Source organism: Ovis canadensis, chromosome 11 (genome assembly GCF_042477335.2).
Source record: "Ovis canadensis isolate MfBH-ARS-UI-01 breed Bighorn chromosome 11, ARS-UI_OviCan_v2, whole genome shotgun sequence".
Classification (NCBI taxonomy): Eukaryota; Metazoa; Chordata; class Mammalia; order Artiodactyla; family Bovidae; genus Ovis; species Ovis canadensis.
The window spans coordinates 30,646,255-30,666,473 of record NC_091255.1 but is presented as its reverse complement, the minus strand read 5'-3'; the positions used below and the strand labels follow the sequence as shown (position 1 = coordinate 30,666,473).

Here is a 20,219-nt window from a genome sequence, read left to right as displayed (position 1 = left end):
AGAAGCATAATTTCCAAAAAACATTTCATAATAAACATGCACAACTTGTTTCCAGTGATAAAAAGTGATTTGTTCTGCAGAATCAGAAAGAAAATAACAACAAAATATTTTAATAGTTTTTCATACTGAAGAAATCATCTAATCAATCCATCTCTCAGAAATCTAACATGGTCTCTTAAGAGGATTAAAAGCCAAAAAATACACATATATAGAGAAAGAGAGAGAAAGAGAGAAACTAACACAGAGCCAGGCATGTAGCAACATTACACATTACATCCTTCTGTTTTTTTCTGACTAAAAAATTTAAACCAAGGAATACCGGAATGCTAACTAAATCTTTTGGTTCAAGGCACGAAATTTCTTTAAAAGTTTTAATATGTCAAGGCCTGCCAGAGTAAGACGTTAGAAAAGCATACTGTCTCCAGGTCCTGGAAGGACTCCTGCTATAAGTAACTGATTTGGATTTATCTGGATTTAGTTGTTCTCATTAAACCTACATGCTTATCAAAATTCCCTCAACCCTCAATCAAAGGTCATGTTCCATACAGCTGTCCCAGCCTGGAGAAGAATTTATTACTAATCTAACAGTTACATACAGAATGTACCCTTGCAGTGACAGCACAGATGACAGCAAGAGTTCTTTAAATGAACTGATGATGATAGGATTTTCTAAAATATATCAGAGCTTTTAAAGATTAAAATACATGCATAGTCACCACCCCAGCCTCTCTGCCTGTTCAGGAAACCCCTAAGTCGTGAGAGCATGCATCATGTAATGCACAAGTCAGGCCTCACGGGTGTTGGGCAAGAACCACCAAGGCTTGCTGCATGCGATGTCTTCGATTAACCTGTCGCCTTTGGTTTCTTTTGTGCAGCAAACCATTCATCACTTTTATCTCCTGCAATTGCCTGTAGAAACAAAATTGGAATTATTTAGTCTCAATCCAGAAAATAAACTTACAATCTACTTCATACCTCACTGCCCACAATCAAGAAATTAATAATTAAAAGATGTTCATTCAGTAGAGTCTTGTGTTTACTTTGACAGATGTTGCTGTTGGGTATCGAGCAATTGCTTGTCAGTTCTCACTCTGCAGAGTAAAGGGCTCTGGCTTTACTCTGGCTCTTTCTGAGCCTGCAGCCAGAAAGTGTGGCTGATGGCTGACTGGTGAGCAAGGCCAAGCAAGTACACTAGGCTGTGGGCTCTTTGGAACAGAAAGTGTTGGCACTCTTAGCATCTCGGTGGCCTCCCAAGAAAATCTTTATTTTTATTTGACTGTGCCACACAGCACGTGGGATCTTAGTTCCCCCACTGCAGATCGAACTCATGCTTCCCTGCAGCAGAAGCACGGAGTCTTAAGTACTGGACTACCAGAGAAGCACCCCTCTCAAGAATCTTTAGTGCTCAGGAGACTTCAATCTAATCATGAGACGAAATGTGAAAAGTTATTCTGACCATTTTAGTAATGAGCTTGGAACTGTTTGCTTTTCTCATACCTCCTTCCTATTTCACTGATGTTGGTACTATTTCATTTGGGGCCGCTTAACTAAAAAAAGCGTTAAGCAACAGTATGCTTTGGTTCCACCAGAGTCCTTTTATCGTATTAGTCTGTGGGGTTGAGGTCTTAGAAACTGGCAGGGGAGCTGGCAGGAGCAGGGTTTACAACGGAAGTCTCCTAAAACGTCGGGTCCAATATAACCAAGTATATGCTAATTAGCTGTTTGGTAGGGAAATACATTCAAGGACTGAATCACAGTTTCCATGAGTTCTGTGTCTGCAGATATGGAGGGCTGACTATGGGACTTGAGCATCCTAGGATTCTGGTATTCCCGGTGGGTCCTGGAACCAACCCCTGTGGATACTAAGTGACAACTGTACCTTTAAAAACGCCAGTTTTCATTATGAGGCAGGTATTATGCTGGGTTCAGGTGTGGCAGCAGAGATAAAGTCTGACCCTTTGAGGAGCACATGAAATAGTGGAGGATTCAGATATGGAAACAACTCTTTTGCAGGCGGATGTGTGTGCGTGTGTGTGTCCTGGTGTATACTAGGACCACAAAAACGTGATATCAGACCAACGGGAAAGGAGTAACTAACTGGTTGGAGAACTAGTGTAAAATCATTGATCTATTTCAGCAGGAAGTCAAAAGATGTTGTCTGCAACTGAACATGAAGAAACCGTGAAGCTGAGAGTGGCTGCCATGGGCAGTGGGACTCAGAGATGGCATCACTGCATTTATATAGAATCTGAGTACTATCTGATTTTTCATTTCAATGAAAATACACACTCAGTCGCTAAATCATGTCTGACTCTTTGTGACCCCATGGACTGCAGTCCACCAGGCTCCTCTGCTCATGGGATTCTCCAGGCAAGAATGCTGGAGTGGGTTGCCATGTCCTCTTCCAGGGGATCTTCCCAAGTCAGGGACTGAACCTGCATCTCCTACATTGGCAGACAGATTCTTTACCCCTGAGCCACCTGGGAAGCCCTTGATGAAAATAAAAGGTCTTGAGATTCTGAAAAAGATGGCGGAGGAATAGGACGGGAAGATCACTTTCTCCCTCACAAATTCCTCAAAAGAACATTTCAACGCCGAGCAAACTCCACAAAACAACTTCTGTAGGCTGGCAGAGGACATCAGGCAACCAGAAAAGCAGACCATTGTCTTCAAAAACAGGTAGGAAAAAATATAAAAGACGAAAAAGGAGACAAAGGAGGTGGGGAGGGAGCTCCGTCCCGGGAAGGGAAGCCCGTCCCGGGAAGGGAATTTTAAGAAGAGAGGTTTCCAAACACCAGGAAACACTCTCCCTGCCGAGTCTGTGGGGAGCCTTGGAAACAGAGGGCAACATAACAGGAAGGAAAAACAGATAGATAATTAAAACCAACAGATTACAAGCCCAACAGTAACTCCCCCAGTGGAAAAGCAGCACAGATGCCTGCATCCGCCACTGGGAAGTGGGGGCAGGGCAGGGACGCGCGGGAGGCGCGGGCTGCAGAGCTTTGTAAGAATCGGGCAGGAACGCCCCACGCGCAACCAGAACGATCTAACTAGGGCTAGCAAACCAGACTGTGGGATAGCTACCACGCGAAAAGCTCAAACATAAGACACCGCCAGGACCGAGCACAGAACAAAGGACGGAACGGAAAAAGCCGGCTGCAGACCATTCCCCGCCGGGGACAGGCAGCCAGAGCCGTAAGGACTGGAAAGGGGCAATTGCAGACCCGGAGAGACTTTACGTACCTAACTGCAAGCAGGCTCCTTTGCTAAGACTTCTGGGGGTGCTGGACAGTCACAGTCTGCCTCACGGTGTGCGCCAGCGGTCCACCCGGAGAGCTGAGCGGCAGCGGCGGAAAAGGTGACAAGCCGCGGCGATCGCGCTCGCCAAACTCCTGAGCTACTCGGTCCTGGGAAGGGCACAAAGCGCAGTCCCAGCCGCATTTGTGCCTCTGAGGGCTGCCTGAGCGCCGAACCTGAGCGGCTTGGACCGGGGAAGTGCACGCAGCCTAGGGCCGGCCCCAGACGGTTCCCGGCTGAGCATCGTAGAGCCGGAGCGGTTTGTGCGCCGCGAGAAAGGACAGGTCAAGCGGGGCTGAGATACTGTGTACACACGACAGTGCTATTTGTTTGCAGCATCCCCCCTCCCCACAGCGCGACTGAACTAGTGAGCCTAAAAAACCAGCAAACAGAAGAAGTTAAACAGAGGGAACCACCTTGGAAGTGAGCCCACATGGCCCATAACATCAGAGAAGAGCCAGAAATATTTTTAATATTTTTAAAATCATTCCTTTTTTTCTTTTTTCTTTTTTGTTTTTTTTTCTTTTTTTTCTAGCTTTTTTTAAATTGTTAAGTCTTCTATTTCTCCTCTAATTTTTATTTCTATAACCTAGTATTACTATTTTTTAAAAAAAGACTTTTTTTTTTTTAAGGCAAACACCATATATACTCTTTGGATGGTTGTTGGTGTTTTGTTTTGTTTTTTTTTGTTTGTTTGTTTTTTAATAATTCTTTTTTTTTCTTTCTTCCTTTTTCCTTCTGCTTTTCTTTAATATTGTATCTTTGAAAATCCAACCTCTACTCTAGATTTTTAATCTTTGCTCTTAGGTTTTTGTTGTCAATTTTGTACATTTAAAAACCCAAACTTCACTACCCAAGTTTACCTGAGAGCGAGATTACTGGCTTGACCACTCTCTCCTCCTCTGGACTCTCCTTTTTCTCCACCAGGTGGCCTCTGTCTCTTTTCTCCCCCATCTCTTCTCTATCCAACTCTGTGAATCTCTGTGTGTTCCAGACGGTGGAGAACACCTAAGGAACTGGTTACTGGCAGGATTTGTCTCTCTCCTACTCATTCCTCTCTCTGATCCTCCTGGTCACCTCTGTCTACTTCCTCCCTCTCCTCCTCCCCGTATAACTCTGTAAATACCGCTGAGCGGTCCAGACTATAGAGTGCACATAAGGAAGTGACTACTGGCTAGCTTGCTCTCTCCTCTCTTGATCTCACCGCATCTCATTCTAGTTACCTCTAACTACCCCCTCCATCTTCTCTTCTCCTTGTAACTCAGTGAACCTCTCTGAGTGTCCCTCAATGTGGAGAAACTTTTCATCTTTAACCTAGATGTTTTATCATCGGTGCTGTATAGATGGAGAAGTCTAGAGGCTACTGTAAAAATAAAACTGAAAACCAGAAGCAGGAAGCTTAAATCCAAAGCCTGAAAACATTAGAGAACTCTTGAATTCAGGGAACATTAAGCAATAGGAGCTCATCAAATGCCTTCATACCTACACCAAAACCAAGCTCCACCCAAGGGCCAACAAGTTCCAAAACAAGACATACCACTCAAATTCTCCAGCAACACAGGAACACTCCCCTGAGCCTCAATATACAGGCAGCTCAAAATTATCCCAAAACCTTTGATGTCTGATAACCCATTACGGGTCACTCCACTGCACTCCAGAGAGAAGAAACCCAGCTCCACCCACCAAAACTCCAACACAAGCCTCCCTAACCAGGAAACCTTGACAAGCCACTGATACAACCCCACCCAAAGTGAGGAAGCTCCATAATAAAGAGAACTCCACAAATTACCAGAATATAAAAAGGCCACCCCAAACGCAGCAATATAACCAAGATGAAGAGACAGAGGAATACTCAGCAGGTAAAGGAACAGGAGAGTTGCCCACCAAACCAAACAAAAGAGGAAGAAGTAGGGAATCTACCTGAGAAGGAATTCCGAATATTGATAGTGAAAATGATCCAAAATCTTGAAATCAAAATGGAAACACAGATAAACAGCCTAGAGACAAGGATTGAGAAGATGCAAGAAAGGTTTAACAAGGACCTAGAAGAAATAAAAAAGAGTCAAAATATAATGAATAACGCAATAAATGAGATCAGAAACACTCTGGAGGCAACAAATAGTAGAATAACGGAGGCAGAAGATAGGATTAGTGAAATAGAAGATAGAATGGTAGAAATAAATGAATCAGAGAGGAAACAATAAAAACGAATTAAAAGAAACGAGGACAATCTCAGAGACCTCCAGGACAATATGAAACGCTCCAACATTCGAATTATAGGAGTCCCAGAAGAAGAAGACAGAAAGAAAGATCATGAGAAAATCCTTGAGGAGATAATAGTTGAAAACTTCCCTAAAATGGGGAAGGAAATAATCACCCAAGTCCAAGAAACACAGAGTTCCAAATAGGATAAACCCAAGGCGAAACACCCCAAGACACATATTAATCAAATTAACAAAGATCAAACACAAAGAACAAATATTAAAAGCAGCAAGGGAAAAACAACAAATAACACACAAGGGGATTCCCATAAGGATAACAGCTGATCTTTCAATCGAAACTCTTCAGGCCAGGAGGGAATGGCAAGACATACTTAAAGTGATGAAAGACAATAACCTACAGCCCAGATTACTGTACCCAGCAAGGATCTCATTCAAATACGAAGGAGAAATCAAAAGCTTTACAGACAAGCAAAAGCTGAGAGAATTCAGCACCACCAAACCAGCTCTCCAACAAATTCTAAAGGATATCCTCTAGACAGGAAACACGAAAAGGGTGTATAAACCAGAACCCAAAACAATAAAGTAAATGGTAACAGGATCATACTTATCAATAATTACCTTAAACGTAAATGGGTTGAACGCCCCAACCAAAAGACAAAGACTGGCCGAATGGATACAAAAACAAGACCCCTCTATATGCTGCTTACAAGAGACCCACCTCAAAACAAGGGACACATACAGACTGAAAGTGAAGGGCTGGAAAAAGATATACCACGCAAATAGAGACCAAAAGAAAGCAGGAGTGGCAATACTCATATCAGATAAAATAGACTTTAAAACAAAGGCTGTGAAAAGAGACAAAGAAGGCCACTACATAATGATCAAAGGAACAATCCAAGAAGAAGATATAACAATTATAAATATATATGCACCCAATATAGGAGCACTGCAATATGTAAGACAAATGCTAACAAGTATGAAAGGGGAAATCAACAATAACACAATAATAGTGGGAGACTTTAATACCCCACTCACACCTATGGACAGATCAACTAAACAGAAAATTAACAAAGAAACGCAAACTTTAAATGATACATTAGATCAGTTAGACCTAATTGATATCTATAGGACATTTCACCCCAAAACAATGAATTTCACCTTTTTTTCAAGTGCTCATGGAACCTTCTCCAGGATAGATCACATCCTGGGCCATAAATCTAAACTTGATAAATTCAAAAAAATCGAAATCATTCCAAGCATCTTTTCTGACCATAATGCATTAAGATTAGATCTCAACTACAGGAGAAAAACTATTAAAAATTCCAACATATGGAGGATGAACAACACACTTCTGAATAACCAACAAATCACAGAAGAAATCAAAATATGCATAGAAACTAATGAAAATGAAAACACAACAACCCAAAACCTGTGGGACACTATAAAAGCAGTGCTAAGAGGAAAGTTCATAGCAATACAGGCATACCTCAAGAAACAAGAAAAAAGTCAAATAAATAACCTAACTCTACAACTAAAGCAACTAGAAAAGGAAGAGTTGGAGAACCCCAGAGTTAGTAGAAGGAAAGAAATCTTAAAAATTAGGGCAGAAATAAATGCAAAAGAAACAAAAGAGACCATAGCAAAAATCAACAAAGCCAAAAGCTGGTTCTTTGAAAGGGTAAATAAAATTGACAAACCATTAGCCAGACTCATCAAGAAGCAAAGAGAGAAAAATCAAATCAATAAAATTAGAAATTAAAATGGAGAGATCACAACAGACAACACAGAAATACAAAGGATCATAAGAGACTACTATCAGCAGTTGTATGCCAATAAAATGGACAACGTGGAAGAAATGGACAAATTCTTAGAAAAGTACAATTTTCCAAAACTGAACCAGGAAGAAATAGAAAATCTTAACAGACCCATCACAAGCACGGAAATTGAAACTGTAATCAGAAATCTTCCAGCAAACAAAAGCCCAGGTCCAGACGGCTTCACAGCTGAATTCTACCAAAAATTTCGAGAAGAGCTAACACCTATCCTCCTCAAACTCTTCCAGAAAATTGCAGAGGAAGGTAAACTTCCAAACTCATTCTATGAGGCCACCATCACCCTAATACCAAAACCTGACAAAGATGTCACAAAAAAAGAAAACTACAGGCCAATATCACTGATGAACATAGATGCAAAAATCCTCAACAAAATTCTAGCAATCAGAATCCAACAACACATTAAAAAGATCATACACCATGACCAAGTGGGCTTTATCCCAGGGATGCAAGGATTCTTCAATATCCGCAAATCAATCAATGTAATTCACCACATTAACAAATTGAAAAATAAAAACCATATGATTATCTCAATAGATGCAGAGAAGGCCTTTGACAAAATTCAACATCCATTTATGATAAAAACTCTCCAGAAAGCAGGAATAGAAGGAACATACCTCAACATAATAAAAGCTATCTATGACAAACCCACAGCAAACATTATCCTCAATGGTGAAAAATTGAAAGCATTTCCCCTAAAGTCAGGAACAAGACAAGGGTGTCCACTTTCACCGCTACTATTCAACATAGTTCTGGAAGTTTTGGCCATAGCAATCAGAGCAGAAAAAGAAATAAAAGGAATCCAAATTGGAAAAGAAGAAGTAAAACTCTTACTGTTTGCAGATGACATGATCCTCTACATGGAAAACCCTAAAGACTCCACCAGAAAATTACTAGAGCTCATCAATGAATATAGTAAAGTTGCAGGATATAAAATCAACACACAGAAATCCCTTGCATTCCTATACACGAATAATGAGAAAGTAGAAAAAGAAATTAAGGAAACAATTCCATTCACCATTGCAACGAAAAGAATAAAATACTTAGGAATATATCTACCTAAAGAAACTAAAGACCTATATATAGAAAACTATAAAACACTGATGAAAGAAATCAAAGAGGACACTAATAGATGGAGAAATATACCATGTTCATGGATCGGAAGAATCAATATAGTGAAAATGAGTATACTACCCAAAGCAATTTACAAATTCAATGCAATCCCTATCAAGCTACCAGCCACATTTTTCACAGAACTAGAACAAATAATTTCAAGATTTGTATGGAAATACAAAATACCTCGAATAGCCAAAGCAATCTTGAGAAAGAAGAATGGAACTGGAGGAATCAACTTGCCTGACTTCAGGCTCTACTACAAAGCCACAGTCATCAAGACAGTATGGTACTGGCACAAAGACAGACATATAGATCAATGGAACAAAATAGAAAGCCCAGAGATAAATCCACACACATATGGACACCTTATCTTTGACAAAGGAGGCAAGAATATACAATGGAGTAAAGACAATCTCTTTAACAAGTGGTGCTGGGAAAACTGGTCAACCACTTGTAAAAGAATGAAACTAGATCACTTCCTAACACCGCACACAAAAATAAACTCAAAATGGATTAAAGATCTAAATGTAAGATCAGAAACCATAAAATTCCTAGAGGAGAACATAGGCAAAACACTCTCAGACATAAATCACAGCAGGATCCTCTATGATCCACCTCCCAGAATTCTGGAAATAAAAGCAAAAATAAACAAATGGGATCTAATTAAAATTAAAAGCTTCTGCACAACAAAGGAAAATATAAGCAAGGTGAAAAGACAGCCTTCTGAATGGGAGAAAATAATAGCAAATGAAGCAACTGACAAACGACTAATCTCAAAAATATACAAGCAACTTCTGCAGCTCAATTCCAGAAAAATAAACGACCCAATCAAAAAATGGGCCAAAGAACTAAATAGACATTTCTCCAAAGAAGACATACGGATGGCTAACAAACACATGAAAAGATGCTCAACATCACTCATTATTAGAGAAATGCAAATCAAAACCACAATGAGGTACCACTTCACACCAGTCAGAATGGCTGCGATCCAAAAATCTGCAAGCAATAAATGCTGGAGAGGCTGTGGAGAAAAGGGAACCCTCCTACACTGTTGGTGGGAATGCAAACTAGTACAGCCACTATGGAGAACACTGTGGAGATTCCTTAAAAAATTGCAAATAGAACTACCTTATGACCCAGCAATCCCACTGCTGGGCATACACACCGAGGAAACCAGAATTGAAAGAGACACATGTACCCCAATGTTCATCGCAGCACTGTTTATAATAGCCAGGACATGGAAACAACCTAGATGTCCATCAGCAGATGAATGGATAAGAAAGCTATGGTACATATACACAATGGAGTATTACTCAGCCGTTAAAAAGAATTCATTTGAATCAGTTCTGATGAGATGGATGAAACTGGAGCCGATTATACAGAGTGAAGTAAGCCAGAAAGAAAAACACCAATACAGTATACTAACACATATATATGGAATTTAGGAAGATGGCAATGACGACCCTGTATGCAAGACAGGGAAAGAGACACAGATGTGTATAACGGACTTTTGGACTCAGAGGGAGAGGGAGAGGGTGGGATGATTTGGGAGAATGACATTCTAACATGTATACTATCATGCAAGAATTGAATCGCCAGTCTATGTCTGACGCAGGATGCAGCATGCTTGGGGCTGATGCATGGGGATGACCCAGAGAGATGTTATGGGGAGGGAGGTGGGAGGGGGGTTCATGTTTGGGAACGCATGTAGGAATTACAGATTTTAAACTTTAAAAAATAAAAAACTAAAAAAAATAAAAATAAATAAAAAAAAAAGAAAAGAAAAGGTCTTATTTGTTTTGTGTGTTTCTGATTTTTAAATGCATTTTAAAAATACATTGGTGAAAATAAAATGTATTTAGAAATCAAAACTACGCCAAAGAAGCCCAAAACCTTCCCACATCCCAAAGACACAGACACTTCTGTCTTCTAGGAGCCACTGAAAGGGAAAAACAACAAACTGGTGTGGAAAACCCAAGAAAGCTTCTGGGTTTTGCAGGATGAGTGGAGTAAGTGGGGAGGGGAGAATGGAAAACAACCCTTGGGCGGAGGCCAGAGACCTACCTTGGTTAATATAAACTGTTCAGTGGGACTGAAAGGGGGTGAGCTGGGGAGGAGAGGCAGCACACACTGTGACCCGACATGTCATGTGCTCTGCCAGAGTTCTGAACTTATCTTGGAGGCAACAAAGGGCCATCAGAATATTTTAGTTGTTTTTTTTTTTTTTAACTTATTAGATTTATGCTTTAGAAAGCCTACTGCTGGCATCAGAGATTGACTAGAAGCTGGGAGGAGGTTTGTGCAGTATTTGGAGGTGAAAATGAGAGCCTTTTCAAAAGAGAAGTAGACAGAGGATTTCCCAGGGAGAACTCTCAGCTCTTGGTGACTTGTTGCTAAGAGAATGTAGTGGTGAGGAGCAACAATATTCAGAAATGGCTCTGTGTGTAAATCTAAAAGTATTCTAAAACAAAAAGCATATTAGGGACTTCCCTGGTGGTCCAGTGGTTAAGAATCTGCCTTGCAATGCAGGGGACACAGGTTCAATCCCTGGCCAGGGAACCAAGATCCCACATGCTCCAGGGCAACTAAGCCTGTGCACCGCAACTCCTGAAGCCCACACACCACCAATTAGAGTCCACGCCCCGCATGACACAGCCAAATAAATAAATACTTAAAAAAAAAAAAGCATATCAAATGTTAAAAGAAAAACTGGCTTTGAGGATCCTAGCTTAAACAACTGTGATAATAGATACACAGCACTACCAGGGGAGGAAGCAGAGCACAGAAGAGGGAAAAAGAACTGCCTCTGAAACCTGAAAGACCTCTCTTTGGGCCCCTGCCCTGCTAACTTGTGGAATGTATAATATTGAGTGACTTATTCTTTTGAAACTCAGTTTCCTTATCTGAAAGAGGAATGCTATCCACCTTGTGAATTATGGTAAGAGTTACAGAATACAGGTAAGGCACTTAAGAACATGTCAACATAGGAGATGCTTAATAAATAGTAACTTTTGTTTTCCTCTAATATTAACAAAGAATGGATCTGAAGTAAGACAAAGCAAGTTATAGGCTTGTGGAGTTGTACCGTTCACAGTTTGTCCAGGTTAAGAGGCTCTTTGGCTGTAACACTAGCGTGACACAAACAGCACTAGGCATCAGAGGAACAGTTGATAAACTGGACGGAAAGAAACGCCTTCTCTTCAAAAGACTCTAATAAGAAAATAAATAGGCAAACCACTGAATGGGAAAAGTACTCATCTTTACAGATTATCTAACAAATGACTCGTATCCAGAAGTCCAACACATCAATAAGAAAGAGTCAGATTTTTTTAAAATGTGGATTTAAATGGGCCTTGACAAATTATGCAAATACTCAAGTGAGAAAAAGGACATTCTAGGATAATAATGTAAGCAAAGACACACAGAGTGAAAGTAAACTCATATTTAGAGCTTAGAGAATGGCTAAAGTGTGAAATAGATCATTGATGTGTCTACTGGTTAGTTTTCATGAAACTCAATGGATCAGGTAAGTTATGCATATCGATATAGTCCAATCATATTAAAGCCAATTAAAAACTACACAGAGCAGTAAAGACAGAAACAAAATACATGGGACAAACTAATATATACAACCATTTTTAGATGGCCAGGGAAAATTTAATAAGAACTGGATTTTAGGTGACATTAAGGATATATTGTTGATTTTTTTGGCCACACCATGTGGCATGGGGGATCTTAGTTCCTAGACCAGGGATCAAACCCATGCACCTTGTATCAGAAGCATGGAGTCTTAACCACTGGGCCACCAGGTAAGTCCCACACTGTTGATTTTTTAAGTGTGATGATGTCGCTGCGGTATACAAGAAAATTCCTTAACTTTTACTTTTTAAATTATCTTAAAATGTGTAAAACACTTATGTATTTACGGTTGAAATGACATGGCATCTGAAATTTGCCTTAAAATTCTCCAACAAACATCTCCACTGCCAAAAAAAGTGGAGTGGAAAGGAATGATGAAAAATTATGGCAGAGCTGATGAGTGATAATCACATAGGGATTTGTTGTTCTCTTTTGTGTATATTTGGAACTTTTAATCATAGCATCACCCAACTCAATGGACACAAATCTGAGCAAATTCCAGGAGATGGTAGAGGACAGAGGAGCCTGGAGTGCCATAGTCCACACAATCTCAAAGAGTTGGACACAACTTAGCAACTGAACAATAATTAAAAATAAAATTATGGCAAGAAATGGACAAAAAACACACAAATGTTGGTGAGGATTTAGAACAGCTGGAACTCTTCTATACATACATGACTGATAGTTTAAAATATTCAATCACTTTGGACAACTGTTTGGCAGCTTCTTAGAAAGTAAAAGCAATTCCCCTCCCAGGTATTTATGCGAGAAATGAAACATACGTTCACCAAAAGAGTTACATGAGACTGTTCACAGCAGTCCTCCTTATGATAGATAAAAATCTGGAAAAAAATTCCAATGTCCACCACTGGAAGAATGGATAAGCAGATTACTACATTCACAAAACTGAATACCACTCAGCAGAAGGAAGAAAAGAGAACTCCGGAATGTGCAATTACATGGAGCAATCTCAGAAATGTTACTGAAAGAAGCCATTCCGTTTGTATGAAGTCCAAGGATAGCCAAAGCCAGTGTGACCGAAGTCAGAACAGCAGCTGCTGCTGCAGGAGGAGTGGGAAGATAAAAACGGGCTTAAGAGAGCTTTCTATAAATGATGAAAATGCTCTACATTTTGAGTAGTGAATATGAGTTTATGAAAGTGTCAAAATTTATCAACACGAACACCAAATTTCTGTACACTTAAATTCAATGTATATTTTACCTCAGTAACAACAATCAAAAATGCCTGTTTGGAGCTTAGGGAGGAGGGGGGAACTAGAAATTAAGAAGTTTAGAACAGATGATGGCTGAAGCTCAGAGCAGAGATAACCAGAGGAGCAAGTAACTTCTCAGAGAAAAGAAAGAATGTACGAGCAGAGTAAAAGACAGCCAGAGTGGGACCGTGGCAACATCACTTCAGGACCAGCCACAGGAAAAGGTGCCTGAGGCTGAGGGGAAGCCGTCAGACAGACAGGAAGATGGCGGAATCTCCAACATCAAGGGAGAAGAGAGACCAGGAAGTCAGTCAGTGATGAAAGAGCAAGAACAGTTTAGCCAATCTGCCCACTGAGAGGTTGCCGGAGATTCTACTTTTCCTTCATGGTAATATTTAGAAACACTAAATCTTCTGTACATTTCTGGCTTTGATGAACCTCAACTGAGTGTCCGTTATTATGTCAGCAGTTTGCCAAGCACTATAAACCACACAGCAATTCTGGGAGGCGGATAACCTTATTTCCTCACATTTCTGTATAAGAAAACTGCATTTTAGAGACTTGAAGTAAATTTCTTAAGGTCAGTCACATAGATTCTAAGTGGCGAAACCAGGACTGGTGGATTCAGTCCTTTCAGCAGCAGCAACGCACTCACCGAGCACCGACTACCTATGAGCTATGAGTGGGAAGCTGGGGAACGACACTTCACAACGGCTTCCCAGGCTGCTGGAAGATCACGTCTGATGAGGATGAAAAGCAGTCACTGGATTTGGCAAGAGGGAGGTCACTGATGAGGTCAACGCGAGCGTTTCACCGTGTGATAGGAGCCAGTGCAGGACAGAGTGAAATGTGAATGGAGGGTAAGAAGTAGAAATGGTACCAAAGAAATTAACACAACATTATGAATCAACTATACTTCAATTTAAAAAAAAGCTATGAGATCATAGCATTCATGGCCAAAGAAATGTGTGACTGTCTCCTCCATTTTGCAGGCAGGAAATCTGGGTTCAGAGACGCTGGGAATCTGTGCTGAGAATCCCCAGGCCACACAGCTTCATCTGGAGCGGCAGCCCTCACTCCCCTCCTCAGGAGCCTCTTCACTATGAGGCACAATCTGATGTACTTCCTCCGTTTTCCTTCTCATATTCTGAAAGCAAAATCCCCCTTTGCCTCAGAAAACAACTCCAGTGAAGCTTCTTCTGCTGTCCCTCACCCCACCCTTCTCACCATCTGCAAACAACTAGCTTCTGGGTTTCTCATTAAAAAGGGATGACTTACTCCATCAATCACTATCCCGACAAAATTAGACAGTAAACACGCACACACAAAGAAGTAGAAATGGCGCGCAGGGAGATTTTTAGCAGGAACCTGGAAAATGGATATGGGGTGAATAAAGAGAGTTTTTCAAGATGTTGGAGTTAGTTTGTACGCTGGTGAGAATAATTCACCAGGAAGGAAGAGGATGATGCTGTAGAATGGAGAAGATATGACTAAGTGGCTAAGATAGTGAGAATGGATGGCGGTCGGGCACTTCCGGTCTCTGAGCAGAACAGTGATGTATTCAGCAGCAGTGGTTTCCTCAAGGCAGCCCGAGGGAAGGCACCGACGCTGCACCCCGCCAAGAGTCACAGAGGTGGTCATGGAGTTGACACAAGTCTCTGGCTCAAGTCACCACAAAAGCAAAACGACAGAGTTCTGAAAATAAGAACTGGCCCTTCTCCACACACATTATCCCCTTCGGCCAAAGCGGACAGGAATTTAGAGGTGAGACTCACGTCGTCCAATAATTTGTTTCCCTCTGGATCCACCTTTGAGAGTTCTCGAAATGCTTCATCCCCCACAAAGCAAATTTCATGTCCATCCTACACCAAGAGAGAAAAGAAATTTGGCAGAGAGACACCTCAGGAGAAAACCCTGGGGCAGCCTGTCCCCTTCCTGGGTCAGGATACTTACAGGGTCAGCCAAAATAATCACTTGCACGGTCGCCTTCCCTGGAGTGTCCAGACTCACCAATGGAGTCAGAATCTTCTGGTTCTCCCTTTTCATCAAGTCTTCTATGTCTGACAACTTGAGGAAAACAAAAAGGCACAGTGAGCAAGGGGTGCCATACCGGCAGCCCTGGAGGACTCTCAGATCAACCAGAGAGAACCCTGGCACCACCTGTTTGATTTCTATTATCTCAGCTGCTCTCGAGACAACTGCCGAACTTCATGCCAAAGCCACAATCAGCATGAACCTGGAGCAGGGAGGGCCAGGGTTCCTAGCTCTTGGAAATCGCTAGTCACAGAGTTTCAACAGAAGACCTGCTACTATACATTACCTCTTTTTGAGGGCAAGAAAAGGCAATGCGTCCAAAACCTGTTGCGTGATCAACTTTCCCCGGGATGGCCTGCAGCTCCAGCTTACACTGAAAAGACATGAGAAAGTGGGTTTATTTTTCAGAACAGATCACGTGATTAAAAAAAAAAAAAATTCAAACCAGGATAAAGGAATAAAGTAAATTCTAAGTCTCCCTCCTATTGTCACCCCAGTGGCAACCAATCAGCAGTTTCCTGTGTATCTTTCTAGATACACAGCATAGGCATAGAATCTTTTTTTTTCATACAAATGGTAACATAATTTATACATTATTCTTTCCCTTGTTCTTCTCCAATTAACGTTGCCATCTCAGCACATAAAGACTCATTTTTTTGACGGCTGCTTTAGTAGTCCATTCTATGCATCAACCATAAATCACTCAACTACTGAATCCATAGAGCATTTAGGCTATTTCTTTTCCTTTTTTTTTTTTTTGTTTACACTGGGCCACTTGCAGGCTTTAGTTCCCCCGCTAGAAACTGAACCCAGACCCTCAGCAGTGAAAGCGTGGAGTCCTAACTAGTGGACCACCAGGGAATTCCCTAGGTTATATCTTGCTATTACAAATAATGCTGCAGTGGATAAACTTGTACACACTCCTTTGTGCACGCGTAGGATGAGTACGTCTATGAAATAAATTCTTAGTAGACCTATTTGGGTCAAAGTACAAGGACTAAATCATGCTCAAATGTTACTTTAAAAAAAAAAAAAAAGAGGAAAATAGATCATCATCATTGCGTTAAATCTTGCCTACATCTCCTCTGACTCAGCAAATCCACTCCTGAAAGGATATGTCTCCAAATATAAATAAAGGTAATATCTGGGTGGTGAGTTTCCCGGCAGTTTTTATTTTCTCCTTTCTGTTCTAAATACTGAATTACTATGAAGAAACTACGTGAATAACCTTCATGTTAACCTCACTTATATGTCAAATCTAATGTAACAGATTATTTCTTTCTAACATTGCTCACCTGGTTATCAGCATAGCCTAGCAAAGCTCTCTGTTCCTTCTCATCTTTTTCATAAATTTTCATTCCCAGTAGATTAGACCAGTAGTTCAAGGACTTCTGAAGATCAGATACTGCTAGAGTTACTTTTAATACAGGATCTGTAAGGTAACAAAACAAAGGAATGGACAGGGCAGTGCAAAGGAATGGAACTGAAGGACCCAAACAGGCTCAGGTATATACTGAGAATTTAGTTTGTGATAAGAAAGAGATTTTAGGTCAGTATGAAAGGGCACATCGTTAAATAAAAGGCATTAAGATAACTGGCTTCTTACGGTGGGAAGAAGACACACCTTTAAACTAGATAGCAAAATACATTCCTGATGGGTTAAAGGGTTAAGTTGAAAGAATGAAACCATGAAAATACTTGAAACAGGTGATCATTTAAACAATTTTGGGATGGAGAAAGATCTTTTATTTAATCTGACATCAAAGACAGAAAAACCATGAAGAAGAAAATGTGCTAGGTTAATCACACAAAATGGAAACCTTGTACACAACAAGCAAAACAAGAATTACAGTCAAAATTACAGACAAAACTACAAAGTAGGAAACATCTTTTTTAACAACAAAAATGAGCAAGAAGTCCTTAATATTTAAGTCACCTTTCAACATCAATAGGAAAAAGATGCCCATCCTAGAAAATAAGCAAGAGGCACGAAGCAGCGATCCACAAAGGGAGGAACATGCAAAAGCACGTTTAACCTCACAAAGTCAGAATTCAAGTAAAACACTCTGTTATCTAATCGGCAAATGATTTTAAAAAGTTCACAGAGTTAACTATTACAGCGCAATGGGAAAAACCACAATGGCAGAGTGTAAATCAGTAGTATTTCTGGGCAACAATTTTGACAGAAAGCGTCTAAAATATGTCCCCTGCTTTTGAAAGAACAATCCCATTTTCAGCAATTAAGGAAATAGCTGTGGGTGTGTGAAGGGCTTTCATCAAAGACACTCATCACAGAGTTGCTCATGACAACGAGACACCAGGGACAAAGTGAATTCCTAACAACAGACAACTGTTTCTCTTCCTATGATGTCACACAATGGAATCCCGTATATATCCGATTATATATTTCTTTGGATTAAAAAGTTGGAAGGATATACTCTAAAATGTTAACAGTGGTTATCTGTTTTCTTCTCTCTGCCTGTTTGTCTAGGGAGAAAAAAAAACCCCTGCATTTTTGTAAAAAAGAATAACAGTTATACTAAAACGCTTAATATTACTGGAAACTTCTATCTTGTACAGTGACTTTTGGAAGAGCTGTTCCAAGTCTCCATCTGAGGATGGTAAACTCAATGTAGTTTTCTTCGATTTTCACTGCCTTAGCCCTGTTTGCTAGACTAGCAATACCATGACTAAAGCAAGACGTCTGTCACAGACACCTCTCCCTGGCAGATTTAAGTTTTCCCCATTCACCGAGAAATCAACAAATTCCAACTGACTCACACCCTGAAGGGATGCAGGGACAGGAATAGTTGCAGTGGGTGTGACTACACAGGAGTGATTCATTCAAAGGATGGACACCCCCTAGACTGGGCGATCTGACTATACTACCAACCAGAAATCAAGGCTCCCAAGGTGTTATCATTGCAAAGAACAAGAACATCTCAGGCCTCTGGGGCCCACCATTATTTTACGCACTGAAGTATCATGAAGACTATGGAAAAAGTGTACAGCAAAATTCATGACAGGAGTTAGGTATATCAATGTTAGTATTTCAAGCACCAATCACCTATCTATAAAAATAATCATGGAAATCCCTTACATCACCTGGGAAGTTCCAAAAATACCATCTCTCAGTAAGTCCCACAGCACGCGTCTAACCCCCCACACTGGAATCATTGCCCTTTCTTCTTCTGAGCTCTGGATGAAAAGCATGTAACATTAATCACAACCATCAGACTCAGTATGAGGGGCGTCCAGGAGCTGAGGCAGACCAGCGTGGGGGAGGAGAAGGTCTCCACTTCGGGGCTTATTCACGGAGTGAATGGCTGGCACAAGCGCCCCTGCAATTCACCAGCGTTTTTTTTCTTTTCCTTTTCTTGCTCTTGGTTCTTTCTTGGCAAAGCAGGTAGCAGAATTTTCAGCAATACGTGTAGGATGCATGAGGATGCCTGAGGTATTTGAAAGGTGGCGCAGTTTCTCTCCTGCTCACTGTGGGGCTCAGCGTGGTGGGCTCCTCACCTCACTCACCTGTACTCACTGAGAACCACCACCGTAATCCGGGAAACTGTCCTCAGCCAGGGCAGACGACTAACTGGTCTAAGGATAAATCTGCTTCTCTTGCCTGCCTATGACTGGTTCAGGAGCAGGGTATATGAGGCAACTCTGACCAGAAAGTTTGCTAGAAGATTCTAGGAAAGTTTTGCTGTGCTTTTAAAGAGGAGCCACAGAAAGTCAGTTTCTCTTTCTCCTACTAGATGAGAGTGTGTGGGCGGGCAGTCCCAAATGCTACTGGCAGTCACCCCACCACTGTGAGGGGGAGAAGCGGATCCCTGAGGACAAGAGGGTGGAGAGAGAGATTTGGGTTTTTGATGCTATTGCTGAGCTGCTAGATCAACAAACCCTGAAGTCTCTCTGACCGAGACAACACCTGCTCTATGAACTAAGACTTTTTTTTTCACCATTCAACCCAGAGGTGGGTTTTCTGATATTTGCAGCTGAAAGTATCCTACACATCAACACGTTACCAGTAGAACTGAACCACTCCAGAACACTGATAGGGATGCACTGAAGTTTTGACACTGGCTTGGGAAAGACGAGTCATGTCAACACGGAGACTCCACAGGAGACGGAAGTCAAGCTCCCTCTCTCCTTCTACCAGATGCCTTTAGACAGAGAGCTTTTGTCAGTCCAGATATAATTACCTGACTGAGGTGGACTGCAGTCCTGCAAATAGAACTTATAACCTCCAGGGGCTTTGGTTTCAAACACACCGTCTCCCATTTCACTGAGCGGCCACTTCAGCTTCCTAGCATTGCTGACAGCTTGCCTGGAAGCCACCGTGATACCCTATGACAAACAACAAAACATAATCATCCAAGAGCATAATCACAACAGATCTTCTTTAGGAGATAATGAAGTAAAACCCCACTGCCTTTATGTCAAACACCTAAGATTTAAGCGGCATTCAAAACTTTCTGCTACTAATTTTGAAGTCAGTCTTGGACATTTTTCTCCCACAAAGATTCCAAACTTTGTGGATGGTAGGCCAGAAATTCAAACGCCAGAGAAATTAGATCCACTGAGCAACGAAAATCGGGCTTCCTTTGTGGCTCAGCTGGTAAAGAATCCACCTGCAATGTGGGAGACCTGGGTTCGACCCCTGGGTTGGGAAGATATTCTGGAGACGGGAAAGGCTACCCACTCCAGCATCCTGGCCTGGAGAATTCCATGGACTGTGAATTCCACGGGGTTGCAAAGAGTAGTCAGACACGACTGAGTGACTTTCACTTTCACTAACAGAGAAAATTCCCCCTCATTTTCAAGATCTGGTCAGAGAAATCTTGCCAGCTACCTAATTAAACTTT

General features: G+C 41.2%; 1 protein-coding gene across 4 annotated transcripts in view; it reads right to left on the bottom strand.

Moving 5' to 3' along the window:
- Window positions 1-89: 89 nt before the first annotated feature.
- GLOD4 (glyoxalase domain containing 4) overlaps window positions 90-20,219 on the bottom strand; it is a 27,469-nt gene continuing 7,339 nt past the window's right edge. For all 4 annotated transcript variants that reach the window (XM_069603099.1, XM_069603102.1, XM_069603101.1 and 1 more), the window contains exons 4-9: window positions 19,557-19,701; window positions 16,650-16,786; window positions 15,641-15,727; window positions 15,274-15,387; window positions 15,096-15,182; window positions 90-909 (exon numbers count right to left, since the gene is read on the bottom strand). In XM_069603099.1, coding sequence (XP_069459200.1) covers window positions 844-909; window positions 15,096-15,182; window positions 15,274-15,387; window positions 15,641-15,727; window positions 16,650-16,786; window positions 19,557-19,701 — 636 coding nt within the window. In that variant the 3' untranslated portion in view covers window positions 90-843. The remainder of the gene's footprint in view (window positions 910-15,095; window positions 15,183-15,273; window positions 15,388-15,640; window positions 15,728-16,649; window positions 16,787-19,556; window positions 19,702-20,219) is intronic.